Source organism: Paramormyrops kingsleyae, chromosome 15, assembly GCF_048594095.1.
Source record: "Paramormyrops kingsleyae isolate MSU_618 chromosome 15, PKINGS_0.4, whole genome shotgun sequence".
Classification (NCBI taxonomy): domain Eukaryota; kingdom Metazoa; phylum Chordata; class Actinopteri; order Osteoglossiformes; family Mormyridae; genus Paramormyrops; species Paramormyrops kingsleyae.
The window spans coordinates 18,997,892-19,012,024 of NC_132811.1; the positions used below are offsets into that span (position 1 = coordinate 18,997,892).

Consider the following 14,133-nt stretch of genomic DNA (forward strand, 5'->3'; position numbering starts at 1 on the left):
ACACAGACACAGACACACACACACACCTCTTTGATATTTTGTCACTTTTGAGTGAAAAAGCATCTTTACTACAGATGCTCAACAATGTCAATGAAATGTCAGGAAATTTCTGATAAAATGTGTAGGGTGTGTGACCGATAAGGAATGACGCAGATACTAAGCGAATCGGTAAAGAGAATCAGGAGTTTTTGCTATGAGGGTCGTCGAGGTGCAGATACCGCCACCAAGTTCGTCCTGATTGGTTGTTTCCTCTGGAGCTGCCAGCACTCGCTCACAGATTCGCTACTTGGCAGGAAAGCGGTTTATCTACGATCGATATCTGTGCCGTTGAGCCCGTTTGGGCCTGGGGGGGGTGGGGTTCCCGCTCTGCAACGATTTCCTTAATTGACTGACTGTCAGGCCGCACCTGAGCTTCCCTTGTCAGATGCAGGAGAACATCTCACCCAATCGGTATTGACCTTTCTTCCCATAGGACACTGACCTCATGACCTTCAATATCTCCATGCACCGCTCCTGGTGGCGTGAGCACGGCCCCGGCTGCGTGAGCAGGGAAGTCCCGCCCCCAGGCTCCCGCACACTGGAGGACCACACCTACATCTCTGTCACTGGCTGCATCATGGAGTTCCAGTACCTGGAGGTCATGCACTCTGCCCTGCAGATCCTATTGGCTGTGAGTACCGCCCGTCACAAGCATGCCAACCTCTGCTACAATTTACTGGCTGTGTCACAGCAGACCTGTGTTTCGGGGTCATACTGCTCGTGGTTACTCAATGTAATTGAGGATAATTGACAAACATATTATAAAAAGGCAATTCATGAATTAAAACACAAGTAAAACTGCTGTAGATTAAGCCGCATGACTCTCGGGTACCTCTCTGCAGATCTAATTGAATAAAAAGCGTTAATCAATAAGTAGCTGAAAATTCTAAGCTCTTACTTCAGCCCAAGGGTAATTGATTCTTTTTGCATAGTTAAATGGGTTCAGCTTCAGACTCGTGGAAATGGTGACATCTCACCTAATCGGCAAACGCAAATACCTGACAAATACTGTCATGAGGTAAGTGGGCTGGGGGCAAAGTGGTAGCCTGTTTAAGGTCATGGGAAAAGGAATCAGGGGTGAATGGAAAATGAGACAATGCAGAGCTGATTCTGCACTGGAGACATGAGATTTTAAAGCTTCTTTTACAGGCCAAAGGCACAGCTGATATTACCTGTTAGTTGTGGGATTTTACAGCATCCTTTCACATCCACACGACGCAGCATCTTCTGACTGAAATTGGTCCACAACCAGAGTGTCTAGCAGTGAGCTGCACTTGGGGGGCTGCCCTCACTATCCAGGCTGCAGTACTCACATTACTATAAATACTCGGTTACAATCACTTACTGCATCTCTACATCAGCATAATGTAGGTGCTGCTCAGCTTACGATGGAGTCATATTCCGATGAACCCGTCGTAAGTTGAAAATATCGTAAGTCAAATATAAATATGATATGATGAGTAAGCAAATAAGTAAACAAATAAATAAGCACATAAATACATAAGGAAGTGAATGAATGAATAAATGTCACTGAATAAGTAAATTTTTGCTTAAAAAAAATACACCGTCTGATACGTTGCCACACACCTTATGAGGTGTTTACGCTCATGATCCCTACGGAGACCGGAAACATGGCTGGGTGGATGCTGCTGTCACCCAGCAACAGTAGAAAGTATCATACTCCATATTGCTGGCCTGGAAACAGAATCAAAATTCAGTGAACGTGCATCCGTATCGCAGGATTGTAAAGACGAAATATCCTAAATCAAACCATCAGAATGTGAGGAATGTCTGTACATGTTTACTCCTATTGAATTGAATATTGAATATTTATCATAGCATTTCACTGGACTCCAGCTGTCCTGTAACACGTATCCCCCCACCCTGTGCCCTCTGCTGCCTGCAGTAAGCTCCAATTCTGTCCCCCAACCCTGAATTTGACAAGCAGTTGGGAAATGGATGGGTCTCATTGGATTTTATGTATTCATATTTATGTGTATTGAGAATACCTTGCAGTTTTGTGTTTTGGATTTGGACAAACGGCCTACTGGTCTCTGACATGCAGCAAAATCTGCTTTACGGGTGCAGACGTGCTGATCAGCAGGGGGAGCTGTTTCCAAAACAGCTCCAGAGGGGACGAATCACATGACCAAACACGGCCATAACATGGCCATGACTGCCCCCAAACGACTGTTTGACCTTTTTTGACAGTCACGGCGTAACCAAGGAGACCACAGTGCACCTTGACATCCAGTCAGATGATCTCCGTCACACTAACAGATCTGACCGAGTGTTTCCTAAAAGGTTTCATCTCTTTGCTGCTGGAACTGATGCTTTTCTGGGAATGACTGAAGAAAGCAGACTGATTGCAATAGCAGAAAGCAGATTATTTCTAATGCTGGAGACAGCCTCTGTGGAGTTATCTATCAACATTAAAATGCAGCATGACACTGGGGGTAGCTGCCCACCATATGTGGTTGGGAATTGGCTGTGGTAGCCTGGTAGGTCATCCTCACATCAGAGACAGCACAGGAACCTATAAATAATGAACTAAGGCAAGTCAGGTGACTCTGCAGAGGAGAAAAGATGCATTAATAGTGCTCAGTAGTTATGGTGCATCCTGCTCGTCTCCATGGAGCAGGTAGCTTGTGGTGATGCCAAACCGGGCCGTTAGTTGAGGTGTCAGCCTCTGCTGTGAGCCAAAGACGTCTCCGCTTTCTGTGCATTAACCACAGGACACCGGCACGCAGGGTGTATCCGGGGGTGTGCACACAGTAAGGGAGGAGGGTGCACCTGAGGATGCAGAGCTGGCCTTTATAAAGTGACCCCCTTTCTTGTGCCCTGTGCTCCGTGGCATAGTCGCCAGGCTCATGTGACACTGTACTGGATAAGAAGGTGGAAGATGGAAGGATATATGAATTAGGCTGCATTTCACTGCTGGTTTTAGATTCAGGAATCAAATTCAGTAATAAACTGCATTTTGACATACTGTCTGTAAGCAAATATGTTGTACTAATTAGCTTATAACCATACAAGTATGTTCTACCTTATTTGTACCACATTTACTCTACTTATTTATGTGTTCTATCTATCTGTCTATTTCTGTCCCTCTACCGGTCTCTCTGTGTGTGTCTCTGTCTGCCTGTCTCTCTGTCCCTCTGCCTGTCTCTCTGTCTGCCTTCCTGCCTGTCTCTCTGTGTGTCTCTCTGTCTGCCTGTCTCTCTGTCTGCCTACCTGCCTGTCTCTCTGTCTGCCTACCTGTCTGTCTCTGTCTGCCTACCTGCCTGTCTCTGTCTGCCTGTCTCTCTACCTGCCTACCTGCCAGTCTTTCTGTGCCTCTGCCTGTCTCTCTGTCTGCCTGCCTGTCTGTCTGCCTACCTGCCTGTCTCTCTGCCTGTCTCTCTGTCTGCCTACCTGTCACTCTCTCTGCCTGTCTCTCTGTCTGCCTACCTGCCTGTCACTCTCTCTACCTGTCTGTCTTTCTGTCTGCCTACCTGCCCGCCTGCCTGTCTCTCTACCTGTCTGTCTCTCTGTGTGTCTCTCTGTCTGCCTACCTGCCTGCCTGTCACTCTCTCTGCCTGTCTCTCTGTCTGCCTACCTGCCAGTCTTTCTGTGCCTCTGCCTGTCTCTCTGTCTACCTGTTTCTCTGTCTGTGTGCCTGCCCGACGTCTCATACCTAGCCTCTTCCTATCTTATCCCCTTATTGGAGGTTTCTGCAGGACACACCGTCTGTCCCCCTGCTGCCTGGAGACGTGCTCATTAGGCACAAGCAGATTGGCTGTCAGTTTGAATCTGTGCAGAGCAGCTTTTTCTTCCCATTGGGGATTTAATCAAACACAGCGGCCTCTAATCTGTTCCAGAACGCACCCTTCTGCTCAATCTCCTCTCATTTCTTCAGTCAATGCCCATTCCACCATAAGAAAGTGGCCACCCAGCCAGCACTCATGTTCATGCCATGACTGGTGCTGTCGGCCCCTGAAAGTATAGAGATCCAAGTGGACGTAGATGGGATAGACAGTGACTGCATAGTAATAGAAGAGGCTGTCAGAGGGCAACATTCTGTAATGTCTAATATCTGTTGTGTGCCATCTCCTCACAGCAAAGTCATACCAGCCATTGGTATGTTTCTGGACAGACAAATACAAGTATTTGGGAAGATAATGAACATGTGTGGGTTGACGGTTCAGGCCCATTTGAGTGCTCTGATCTTTATACATTTTAACAATGAAATTGGTGGTCTGTCCATAGATGCGATAGATGTACTTAATACTGTTGAAACCTTATGAAATTGGGGTGAGTGATTGGTTGAGCCCTATAGGGTCACAGTGAGCTGGAGCCCATTCCAGGAAGCGCAGGTCTTTAGACTGGATCCCAGTGTATTGTGGAGCACACATGCTACCATCATTTTAAACTAAAATGCCAGATGATGCAGCCATTTAACCTCTGCGGATAGACTAGAATACCACAGGTTACCGCCAGCTAAGCCCTATGTTCCTTAACCACACATTGCCCAAATAGGTGGCATATTTTATTTCTTGTTTGTCTGCTGTATGTTTACCTGTGTTCTCTAAATTGAAAAGCTCCAGCTTTCTACCCATGAAGCCTTGATATGACACTCTTTCTCACCTCAGCTGGTGATGTTGCTTCATTTATACCAGCAGAGAGGCTGCTGGGAGATTTATCACAGGCTGGGTTGCAAAGAGCCACAGGCATCACCAGGAACCGGCTTGGCTCACACCAGAATTTACTTTGCAGCCATGTTCCACTGCATCTAATGGAGATCTTGCAACATTTCATAAGGAGACAATGTACGGAGATGCAGAGCCTTCTGTGCTCCCAGAGGGTTCTGGATGATTGCTTAATTGGTGAGAAGAATAGCTTGCAGGAATGGATACATGTTCTTATAGGAACACATGTAAATAGAGTCTTCTTAGTGCATTGTGGACAAGGTTCTATTGATTCATGGCTTCCAGCTGTTGGTTTTTCTTGCTAGTGACCGTTTCATTCATTCCTTGTGGCTGCATGTGTCAAATATCGCCCATCACAATAAGTTCTAAGCAGCTGATTCCACAAAAAAATGTCTTCCATAAGGTCAGTGTTTCACTTACTGATTCATTCCATATGTGGTCTGTACATAGATTTCCATATAGTGATTCTCCATGAAGATGTGGCTTCTATCATATTGAATGGTCTCACGGTTTGTCTGCATCCATTTCCTGCTGTGCCAATAGCCCCCGTCTGTTTTTTTTTATTTTCCATAGGTCTGCATGACATAAGAGAGAATACCCAGTAGAATTTGTCCAATAAATGGTTAGCAGATATCTATAATTAAATGCCTGTTTCATATTTGCACATATATTATGAGACACGGTAAGATATTTCCTGAGCATGTTTACACCTATTAAGCAATAGCAAATGAGATGGAGTGCGGATGCACTCCAATATATCACGGCTGTGAATCGGCCGTAGACAATCACAGCCGTGATATATTGGAGTACAACCACACGACTTGGAGTATGTTATTGCTTTTATACAACAGTTCACCAAGTAGCATTTATAAGGTAACAGTAATAAGATGCAGCATATTTTGTTTATATATTTAAACATTTACGGGTCTCCGCAAACAAAAATAATTCCCGTAACATCAGCGAAAGTGGGACAGGCTATCGCATCCAAAACACTTCCGCATACCCGATAAATTCAGTCCATAACAGATATAGTTTTGTCTATTGTCGCTGGTGACAGCAGTGAAACAGCTAGCCAGCTTATTGGCTGAATAACTTTGCATTGTAGATTAAAACCATGCCGAAGGTCTAATTAATAAAACACTGTGGTACTCGAGTGGCGAAGAGATCATGAGGTGGACAGCGAAGTTCAGTTATTAGCAGACTTTTTTATTGCACGGTCCTTAAAAGGACAGCGGTAAAACGAGTGAGAATAAAGAATTAGCTCTTTTGTTTAAGGAAACAAAAGTGGATACATGCAATAGAGACAGAGCTCAAGAAGTCATACTCTGAAAAGTTATTTTTTTGGTTCAGCAGCTTATAAAAACTGAAATCCAAAACAGATCAAAATAAATCCAAAAAAACGGAATACATATGAACCTTTGCTAATTCCCGTCCTTGCCATTGGACGAAAATACATTTGTCTTCTGCTGCTTCTCTTTAGCACAACTGACTACTAACTTATTTGACTGACTATTAGAAGATAAGTTCTGTCTGGCTAGAAATATCTATCATATTATATATTCTATTAGGCCACTTAAAATTAATAAATTGTTTTACATGACTCAAACTTCTAAAATATTGGTGAGTAGGGGATTTTATATTTTATATTTTTAGTGAAAAGACGATCGGCAACAGAGATATACTAAAACTAGAAAATTAAACTTTAATTTCTCAGTATCTCAACAGTTCAAACAATTACAAGAAAAGAGAAACCTTCAAAACAAATGCCTAGTCTAAGTGTTTAATGGTCTTGCCACAGAATGGCCCAATAAAAGCGTCCTCCTGACAATAGCAAAACAACAGCACTTCCATTGTTTCAAACAATAGAAGTGCTGTTGTTTGACCTCAATGAGGGTCACTATTATTGGACCACCCTACAAGAGACTACTTGCTCACAGTGCACAGGATATCAGGATTTGGCACATTGACGATCTCTAACAGTTTTTGAGGTGAAAAAAACTGATTTTTTGAAAAATATAAAATATAAAAAAAATCGAGGCGGCACCAAAAAATTGAGGCGGGCGGCCATGTAAAACAATTTATTAATTTTAAGTGGCCTTATGTAAGGTGATGCGGTTAAGTGACGGGGCTAACCGTTTTAGCAGAGATTATTTTGACATACAGGAATCGTAGAAAGTAAATTAAGCAAAATAATTTAAGTTAACATGATGACAGAGGTTACATATCTATGGCTATCCTCACATTACCGGATTAGTACATCAACCCAAATGTCTTTTTTTAAGATGGATTTGCATCTCAGTTGTTCTGTGGTGTTATTTAAATTCTGCTTTACAGTGCTGACAGACGACTGCATTGTCAGTCACTTTGAATGTGAAGTGCTTCCACACAGCTGATGCTTTTGCTCTTTATTTAGACCCTCGTCCGCCATGCGCCATCTTCCTCCCGCCATATTGCCGGGTAATCGAAAAGGGAAATATTAGTCGACGCTTTTAAATAACCGACTAATTGAATTTAATCGAATAATCGTGACAGTTCTATTCGGCTGTGGTACAATCCTGAAAATCTGCAATATAACGGAGGTGGAATTAAATGCTGGGCGTAGAACTTGCTGTGAGTTAGGTAGCTGTCCTTGCGCTTCCTGGGATGTGAGGCATGCCCCGCCCCCTCTCAGCCCCGCCCCTCTCAGCCCCGCCCCCCTCTCAGCCACGCCTCCGCGCCGTCCCCACATAATCTGTCACAGCAGACGAGAAGAACGAACGTGCCTTCATGTCACATGTCTCTGCTGCAGGCTTCCATCAGCACTAGCGATGAACACATTCTCCCGATTTTATAAATTGAATTGTGAGATCGGCCTTCCTTTCAACCTTCTCAGTAATTGGCAGCAAGCCACAACACATCTGGTAGGGGAGGGGTGGATGGTAAGACAGGAACTTGTGTGTAAAAATGATGATATGAATGCACCAAATAACAATGCAGTTTATTCCTCTCTGTTATTTCTGCCTTCGAGATGCCCGGAAGGTCCCTCTCTGATGAGTTTGCTGTCTGTATGTCTCCCCCACAGCTGGCGGGCTTTGTGTATGCCTGCTATGTCATCAGCATCTTCTCGGAGGAAGAGGACAGTTGTAAGTACTGACCTGCTCCCTTCTGCTCCCGTCTCTGGAGATCTCCAGGGTGAGGCTTCCTCTTTGGCTATGTGGTAACCCCATCCCTTCAATCGCCACCCATTCTCATTTCCTGGGACATCTCAACATTCAACGCCAATATCTCATCTCAATATCATGAACATTCCTGCCCCTGGCAAAAAGTGCTTGCTCAGTACTGGCTTGCTTAATGGCTGCTGAATTTTTTACTGAGTTTCCCCATTAATGTGTCCTGTACTTAAAAATGATATTCTGTTTTTTTGCTTATTGCTATGATTGTTTCTATGGGAGTGGTATTGGTAACAGCACTATGACAGTAGGAGACGGGCGAATGAGGGTCATGCCAAGTCACAGGTGAATGAGGGTCACGCCAAATCACAGGCGAATGAGGGTCACGCCAAATCACAGGCGAATGAGGGTCACGCCAAGTTGCAGGTGAATGAGGGTCACGCCAAATCACAGGCGAATGAGGGTCACGCCAAGTCACAGGCGAATGAGGGTCAAGCCAAATCACAGGCGAATGAGGGTCACGCCAAGTCACCTGTAAACGAGCGTCATGCCAAGTCACAGGCAAACGAGGGTTATGCCAAGTCACAGGCAAACGAGGGTTATGCCAAATCACAGGCGAATGAGGGTCACGCCAGGTCACAGGTGAATGAGGGTCACGCCAAGTCACCTGTAAACGAGCGTCATGCCAAGTCACAGACAAACGAGGGTTATGCCAAATCACAGGCGAATGAGGGTCACGCCAGGTCACAGGCGAATGAGGGTCACGCCAAGTCACCTGTAAACGAGCGTCACGCCAAGTCGCAAGCGAATGAGGGTCATGCCAAATCACAGGCGAATGAGGGTCATGCCAAGTCACGGGCAAACAACGGTCACATTCAGTCACTAGCAAATGAGATTTGTGTCAAGTCCCGGGCAAATGAGGCTCACGCCAAGTCACAGGCAAACAAGGGTCAGTTAGTGTCAGTCAGTCAAACCCCAGTTGTAACCAATGTCAGGTTAAAGGTAGCAGCTGACAAAATGCTGGAGTGATAAAATAAATATGCTCTTCTGGTTAATTGATGTGATTGATATGCAGGTCAAGTGGAAAATCTGATTTTAAAGCTTTATGCCCTGATTTCTTTCAGATGTTTCAGGTGCTAAGGCAGTCTGGCCTGATCTTGTTTGTGGTGGCTTGTTTGTGGTACCATAAACTGGGACTTACCAGACTTACACAGAAATAAAATGAGTATGAGTTCTCTATGCTCTGTATAGCTCCTAAAAGTTTTGTTACCATAAATTTTGTGATATTACGTCATTGCAAACAATTCCAGTCCTGCTCAAATAATCCAGTGATACACTGAAAGAAAACAGACACTCATGTTCATCCATCCAACATGGTGTAGAAACCATGTCACTGGATAAAGCAGGGACCATTTGGCTATATCTGATCTGGGTGCTTAGGACCTGCATGCCACCTGGCACGGGCCAAGATGGGGCACCTATTTGAGTCCTTTGTATTAATGTACAGTTTTGTGAAGATGCATGCAGTGAGAAATCATCAGTTGTCATATCTGACCTTAGAATGAAAGGTCGGTCAAGAAGCCTGACTCATCGATGTAAATCAGAAATGAAGAAAAATTGATTCATTATCCAGGGCACAAATGTAAAAATACAAAGCCAGAGTTGCATTCTAGAAGCATGATTTAAAGAAAAGTGTATTTGTGGATATAAAACATTATTCTAAATCTGTCTTTTAAAACTGCATAAAGTAGGGACCCACTGTATTAGGAATTTTTGGTCTTAATAATACTGGCCTTTGTTGTCATTCTAAGGAATATAAATATTAAAGCATGCATATACCTCTGGACGGGTTTTCAGACCTGTCCTCCCCTCTCAGCAGCAGTGATTCTAGTATAGTTAAGGTTTGGGGCATAAAAGGAGCCATATTTCATAGCAAAAAGCCTAACTTATTAGCCAATGATATGTTTCGAATCAATGAGTGACAGAGGCAAGGGCACTCTGGGGGCCAATCAGCTTACAGCAGGGGCCAGTGCCCCTGTGGCCCCACCCTTATATGCACCCCTTCATCTCAGGCTTCCTTATCCCTCAAACACATCTGCTTTTCAGGATGTCTGACATATGTGAACCTTCCGGAATCTGTTGCAGGAAAAACAGGTAACCTTGCCCAAAGAAAAGATGCCATTAATGAAAGCTTTACTCTCCGGTCCTTTGATTAAATTCCTCCTCACAGCTCTTAAGGAGGCCCTGACTGAGGAGCCTCTATTTTAATCAGTCCCCATTAGAAACAGACATAGTTTCTTCCCTCCAGCAGAAAAATGTGCTGTATATTAAACGGATTATGTATAGAATGTTATAATTGAATATTTAAGACTTGATTATATGGTGTGAATGTTTTAACATTTTAATGGGACCTTCAGTAAGTTATTAACTGGGCTTGAGGGTATCATCCTTTACCCAGGCGCTGTGCATGTCCGTGTTCCCCCCCGTGTTTCAGCAGCTTTCCTTGATGTGTTTTGCTGTAGTTCGCTGTTCCATCCAGACCAGTGTTTCCCAATCTGGTTCTCAGGAACCCACAGACAGTCCATGTTTTTGCTCCCTCCTGGCTGCCAGTAAGTGGCTGTGGGTCCCTGGGGACCGAATTAGGAAAATCTGATCTAGACTGTCCCCTGCCACTGCAAACTCTGTACTGAAACTCTGTGCTTCCTGTACTGCAAACTCTGTACTGAATATGGATGGATGTATTTCTGAAAACGGCATTTCTAAATCTTTAATAAAATCTTTTACTAAAACATAGTGACCTGGGTAAGTGGTTATAAGACAGGTGGATGGATTAAATGTAGGCAGAACAACACAAAGTAGGATGTGTGTTCAAAAGTTTAAATATATTTGAATCTGGTCTTCATCTTGGATCCATGTTTTAAACATCCATCAAAGATGTGGCAGGCCGACGTTCTTAGTTACTGCCATCTGCAATGTGCCTTTTACATTGATGGTCAACTGTCATTCTGCATCATCACATACAGAACATGGGTGTTACATGGTAGCATAAGTAAATGAACTGCACCTGTCACTGGTCTGAAGATCTAGATGCTTTAGTGTGGATTTCTTCAAAAATCTCACTTATAGTGCTGCCCTGTTGTTTCACAGTGTGTAACAGAGCATGTGAGTGGAGTGGAGCGGAGCGTGAGCGAGGAGCGGAGCGGGAGCGAGAAGCGGAGCGGAATTTAGTAAGAGCGCGAATCGGTTTTTTAATTAAGACTGGAGCGGTCGCTCTGTCTCGCTCCAATTTCGCTCCGATACCGCTCACACTACGATTCTGAGGTATCCCCAAATCTACCCAGAATTCATCTGTACAATTATCAAGACTGTTACACAAATTGGCCGAGATGGAATTCGCAAAGTATTTCACAAAGGAAATTGATAAATCATACAAGTGTACTATTCTTATAAAATGGAAAGATGATAAGAATGTACAGCAAGAACAACAATGTGGTGAAACTGTTTCAGTGAGTATAGATTCACTTTGGAATCACTTTTCTCAGAAACATGAGAGTGTGCTACACGAACAGGCGGAAGCCAGAGAAAAACGTGAGTAATGTGTATATGGTTGTAGCATATCAAGTCTATAAAGTAAATTAATAAGGTATAAAAGCCTATAAAGTAAATATTGTTAATCAAACAAAATTCATTTTGTCATTGGAAATAGGTCTAACAGGATCACGTAACACTGTAGGCCTACGTGAAATTTTATTTTATAGAGACGCAGCAGCAGCATCGACAGAAAAAAACTGAGGAATTTAAAACGTGGATGCTTACAGTAGCTTGTATAGTCTTTAGGCTATTAAGCCCACTGATTCCTTTATTTTTAAGTCTATTTTTGTTTGGAATGCCATTGCCAAACCTGTCCATTATTGCCTATATGTTGCTTAAAAATAGATATTTTCTGTTCTGAGTGGCAATGTTGCCGTTGCTCATATTTCTTTATGATATAAGGCTTTGGTTTAAGGTGATATTTGTTAGGCATGCAGATTATTTGTCCCTCTTTTAAATTGGAGCGAGCGTGGAGCGATTTGACTGGAGCGGGAGGACGTTTTAGTGGAGCGAGGAGCGGTGTTGAGCGGAGCGGCTTAGTGCGAATTAGAGCGGAGGAGCGGGCGGAGCCAATAACCTCGTGAGTGAGGAGCGGGAATTCTCACCGCTCCACTCCGCTCACATGCTCTGGTGTGTAACATGCACTGGTGTATATGTGCTCACCATTCTGTGAGTGTGTCTGAATTGTTCTTTTTATTGTCATGCAAAGTTATGGGCCCATTCCAAATAATGCCAACAGCTCACACAAAATTAAATGAGAAGATTGGGGTACTATGACTTTGATAAGAAGGTTGTTGGTTCAAGTCCCTGGGTCCGCAGAGTGTTGTCACTGTTGGGCCTCTGACCAAGGCCCTTAACCCCAAATTGCTCTGGGGACTGGTTGACTATGCTTTTTTTTGCAATTTTGTGTCACTTTGGATAAAAACGTCTGCTAAATAATTATACATATATTATGTGGACAAAAGGACTGGGACAGCTGGCCATTACACCCACAGGAACCTTTATGGCATTCCATTCTAAATCCATAGGCATCAATATGGAGCTGGTCCCCCCTTTGCAGCTATAACAGCTGCCACTCTTCTGGGAAGGCTTTCCTCAAGACTTTGGAGTATGTCTGTGGGAATTTTTGCCCACTCATCCAGACGAGCATTTGTGATCTCAGGCACTGATGTTAGACGAAAAGGCCTGACTCACAATCTCTTCTCTAGTTCATCCCAAAGGTGTTTGATGGGGTTGAGGTCAGGGCTCTGTGGGGGCCAGTCAAGTTCTTCCACATCAAACTCACCCAACCATGTCTTGATGGACATCGCTTAGTGCATTGGGGCACAAAGCCCCAAAACTATGGGGTCCCAAAACTGTTCCCACAAAGTTGGAAGCATAGAAGTGTGATTCGTCACTCCACAGAGATTGACATTGTGTTTGGTGATGTGAGGCTTTCATGCAGCTGCTCGACCATGGAAGCCCATTCCATGAAGCTCACAGCATACAGTTTTTATGTTGGAGTTAATTCCAGAGGAAGTTCAGAACACTGCAGTTATTGAGTCAATAGACTGTTGATGACTTTCACACACTATGCACTTTAGCACTCAATGACCCCTCTCTGTTACTTTACCACTTCATGGCCGAGTATCTGTTCCTAAACGCTTCTACTTTGCAGTAACACCACTTACAGTTCACCGTGGAATATCTGATTTATTGCAAAGGTGGCATCCTCTGACGGTACCACACTTGAAATCACTGAGCTCTTCAGAACGACCCATTCTGTCACAAATGTTTGTAAACCTGACTGCATGGCCAGATGCAATGGGTCTGAATGAAATGCCTGGATTCTAATAATTAAGAGGTGTGTCCCAATACTTTTGTCCATATAGTGTATGTATATTTCAGGATCATCCCCAGAACAAAGAAGCACCATCACAGCATCTTGTAATATATGAAAAACATCTGGCATCTACTCCAGTGAGGGGTGCAGGCATTCAGTTTCTGTAGAGTGTGTGTGTGTGTATATATATATAGAGAGACTTCCAACATATTTTAATGGGTTTTAGAAACAGTGGCTTTTTTGGCAGCTTTCCAAAATGATGGTGCTTGATGTCTCATCGGAGCAGTAACTTGTGTTGCGTGAGCTTGGCTGGTAGCTTTCATGCACGTGCTCGGTCAGGGCCATAAATAATTGAAGACCAAGGACGACCCAATGTCAGAATCCTTCTCAGCGTGGTTGTAAGTGACCTGCACTGTGGTTTCACCCTGAAGTCAGTGCAGGAAAGATAAATGACTTCACAGCCTCAGAGAGCTGGAAGGACAAAAGTAGATCTTCAGTAACTTTGGTCGTCCATAAACACAGCTTAGATGTTTGAGTGGTGTAGTTTTACAGCTATTTAGGGAAGCATTTCGTATAGAACTGCCTTTGTAAAGCACTTTGAATTGCCTTGCATCTGAATTGTGCTATATACTGTAAATAAACTTGCCTTGCCTTGAAAGCTTACAAAGTATTTATTCCAGATACCCGTCAACGTATTCAGCGCCTTAGAATATCAAACAGCATAGAATAGAAATTTAAATATTATTTACATAAAAATGAAGAACCACAATGAAATGAAGCTATTTTATTTTGAATAACCAAAAAAAAAAAAAAACTCCTGTCTTTTTGCAGCGGGTCTTGATCA

The 14,133-nt window shown here is 43.6% G+C and overlaps 1 protein-coding gene across 3 annotated transcripts in view; it reads left to right on the forward strand.

Moving 5' to 3' along the window:
• Window positions 1–14,133, forward strand: part of LOC111834806 (sodium/potassium-transporting ATPase subunit beta-1-interacting protein 3) — a 68,159-nt gene that overhangs the window by 49,631 nt on the left and 4,395 nt on the right. For 2 of the 3 annotated variants that reach the window (XM_072700106.1, XM_072700108.1), the window contains exons 4-5: window positions 473–670; window positions 7,789–7,849. In XM_072700106.1, coding sequence (XP_072556207.1) covers window positions 473–670; window positions 7,789–7,849 — 259 coding nt within the window. Of the gene's footprint in view, window positions 1–472; window positions 671–7,788; window positions 7,899–14,133 lie in introns of all 3 variants that reach the window. The other variant, XM_023794494.2, reaches the window with a different exon arrangement.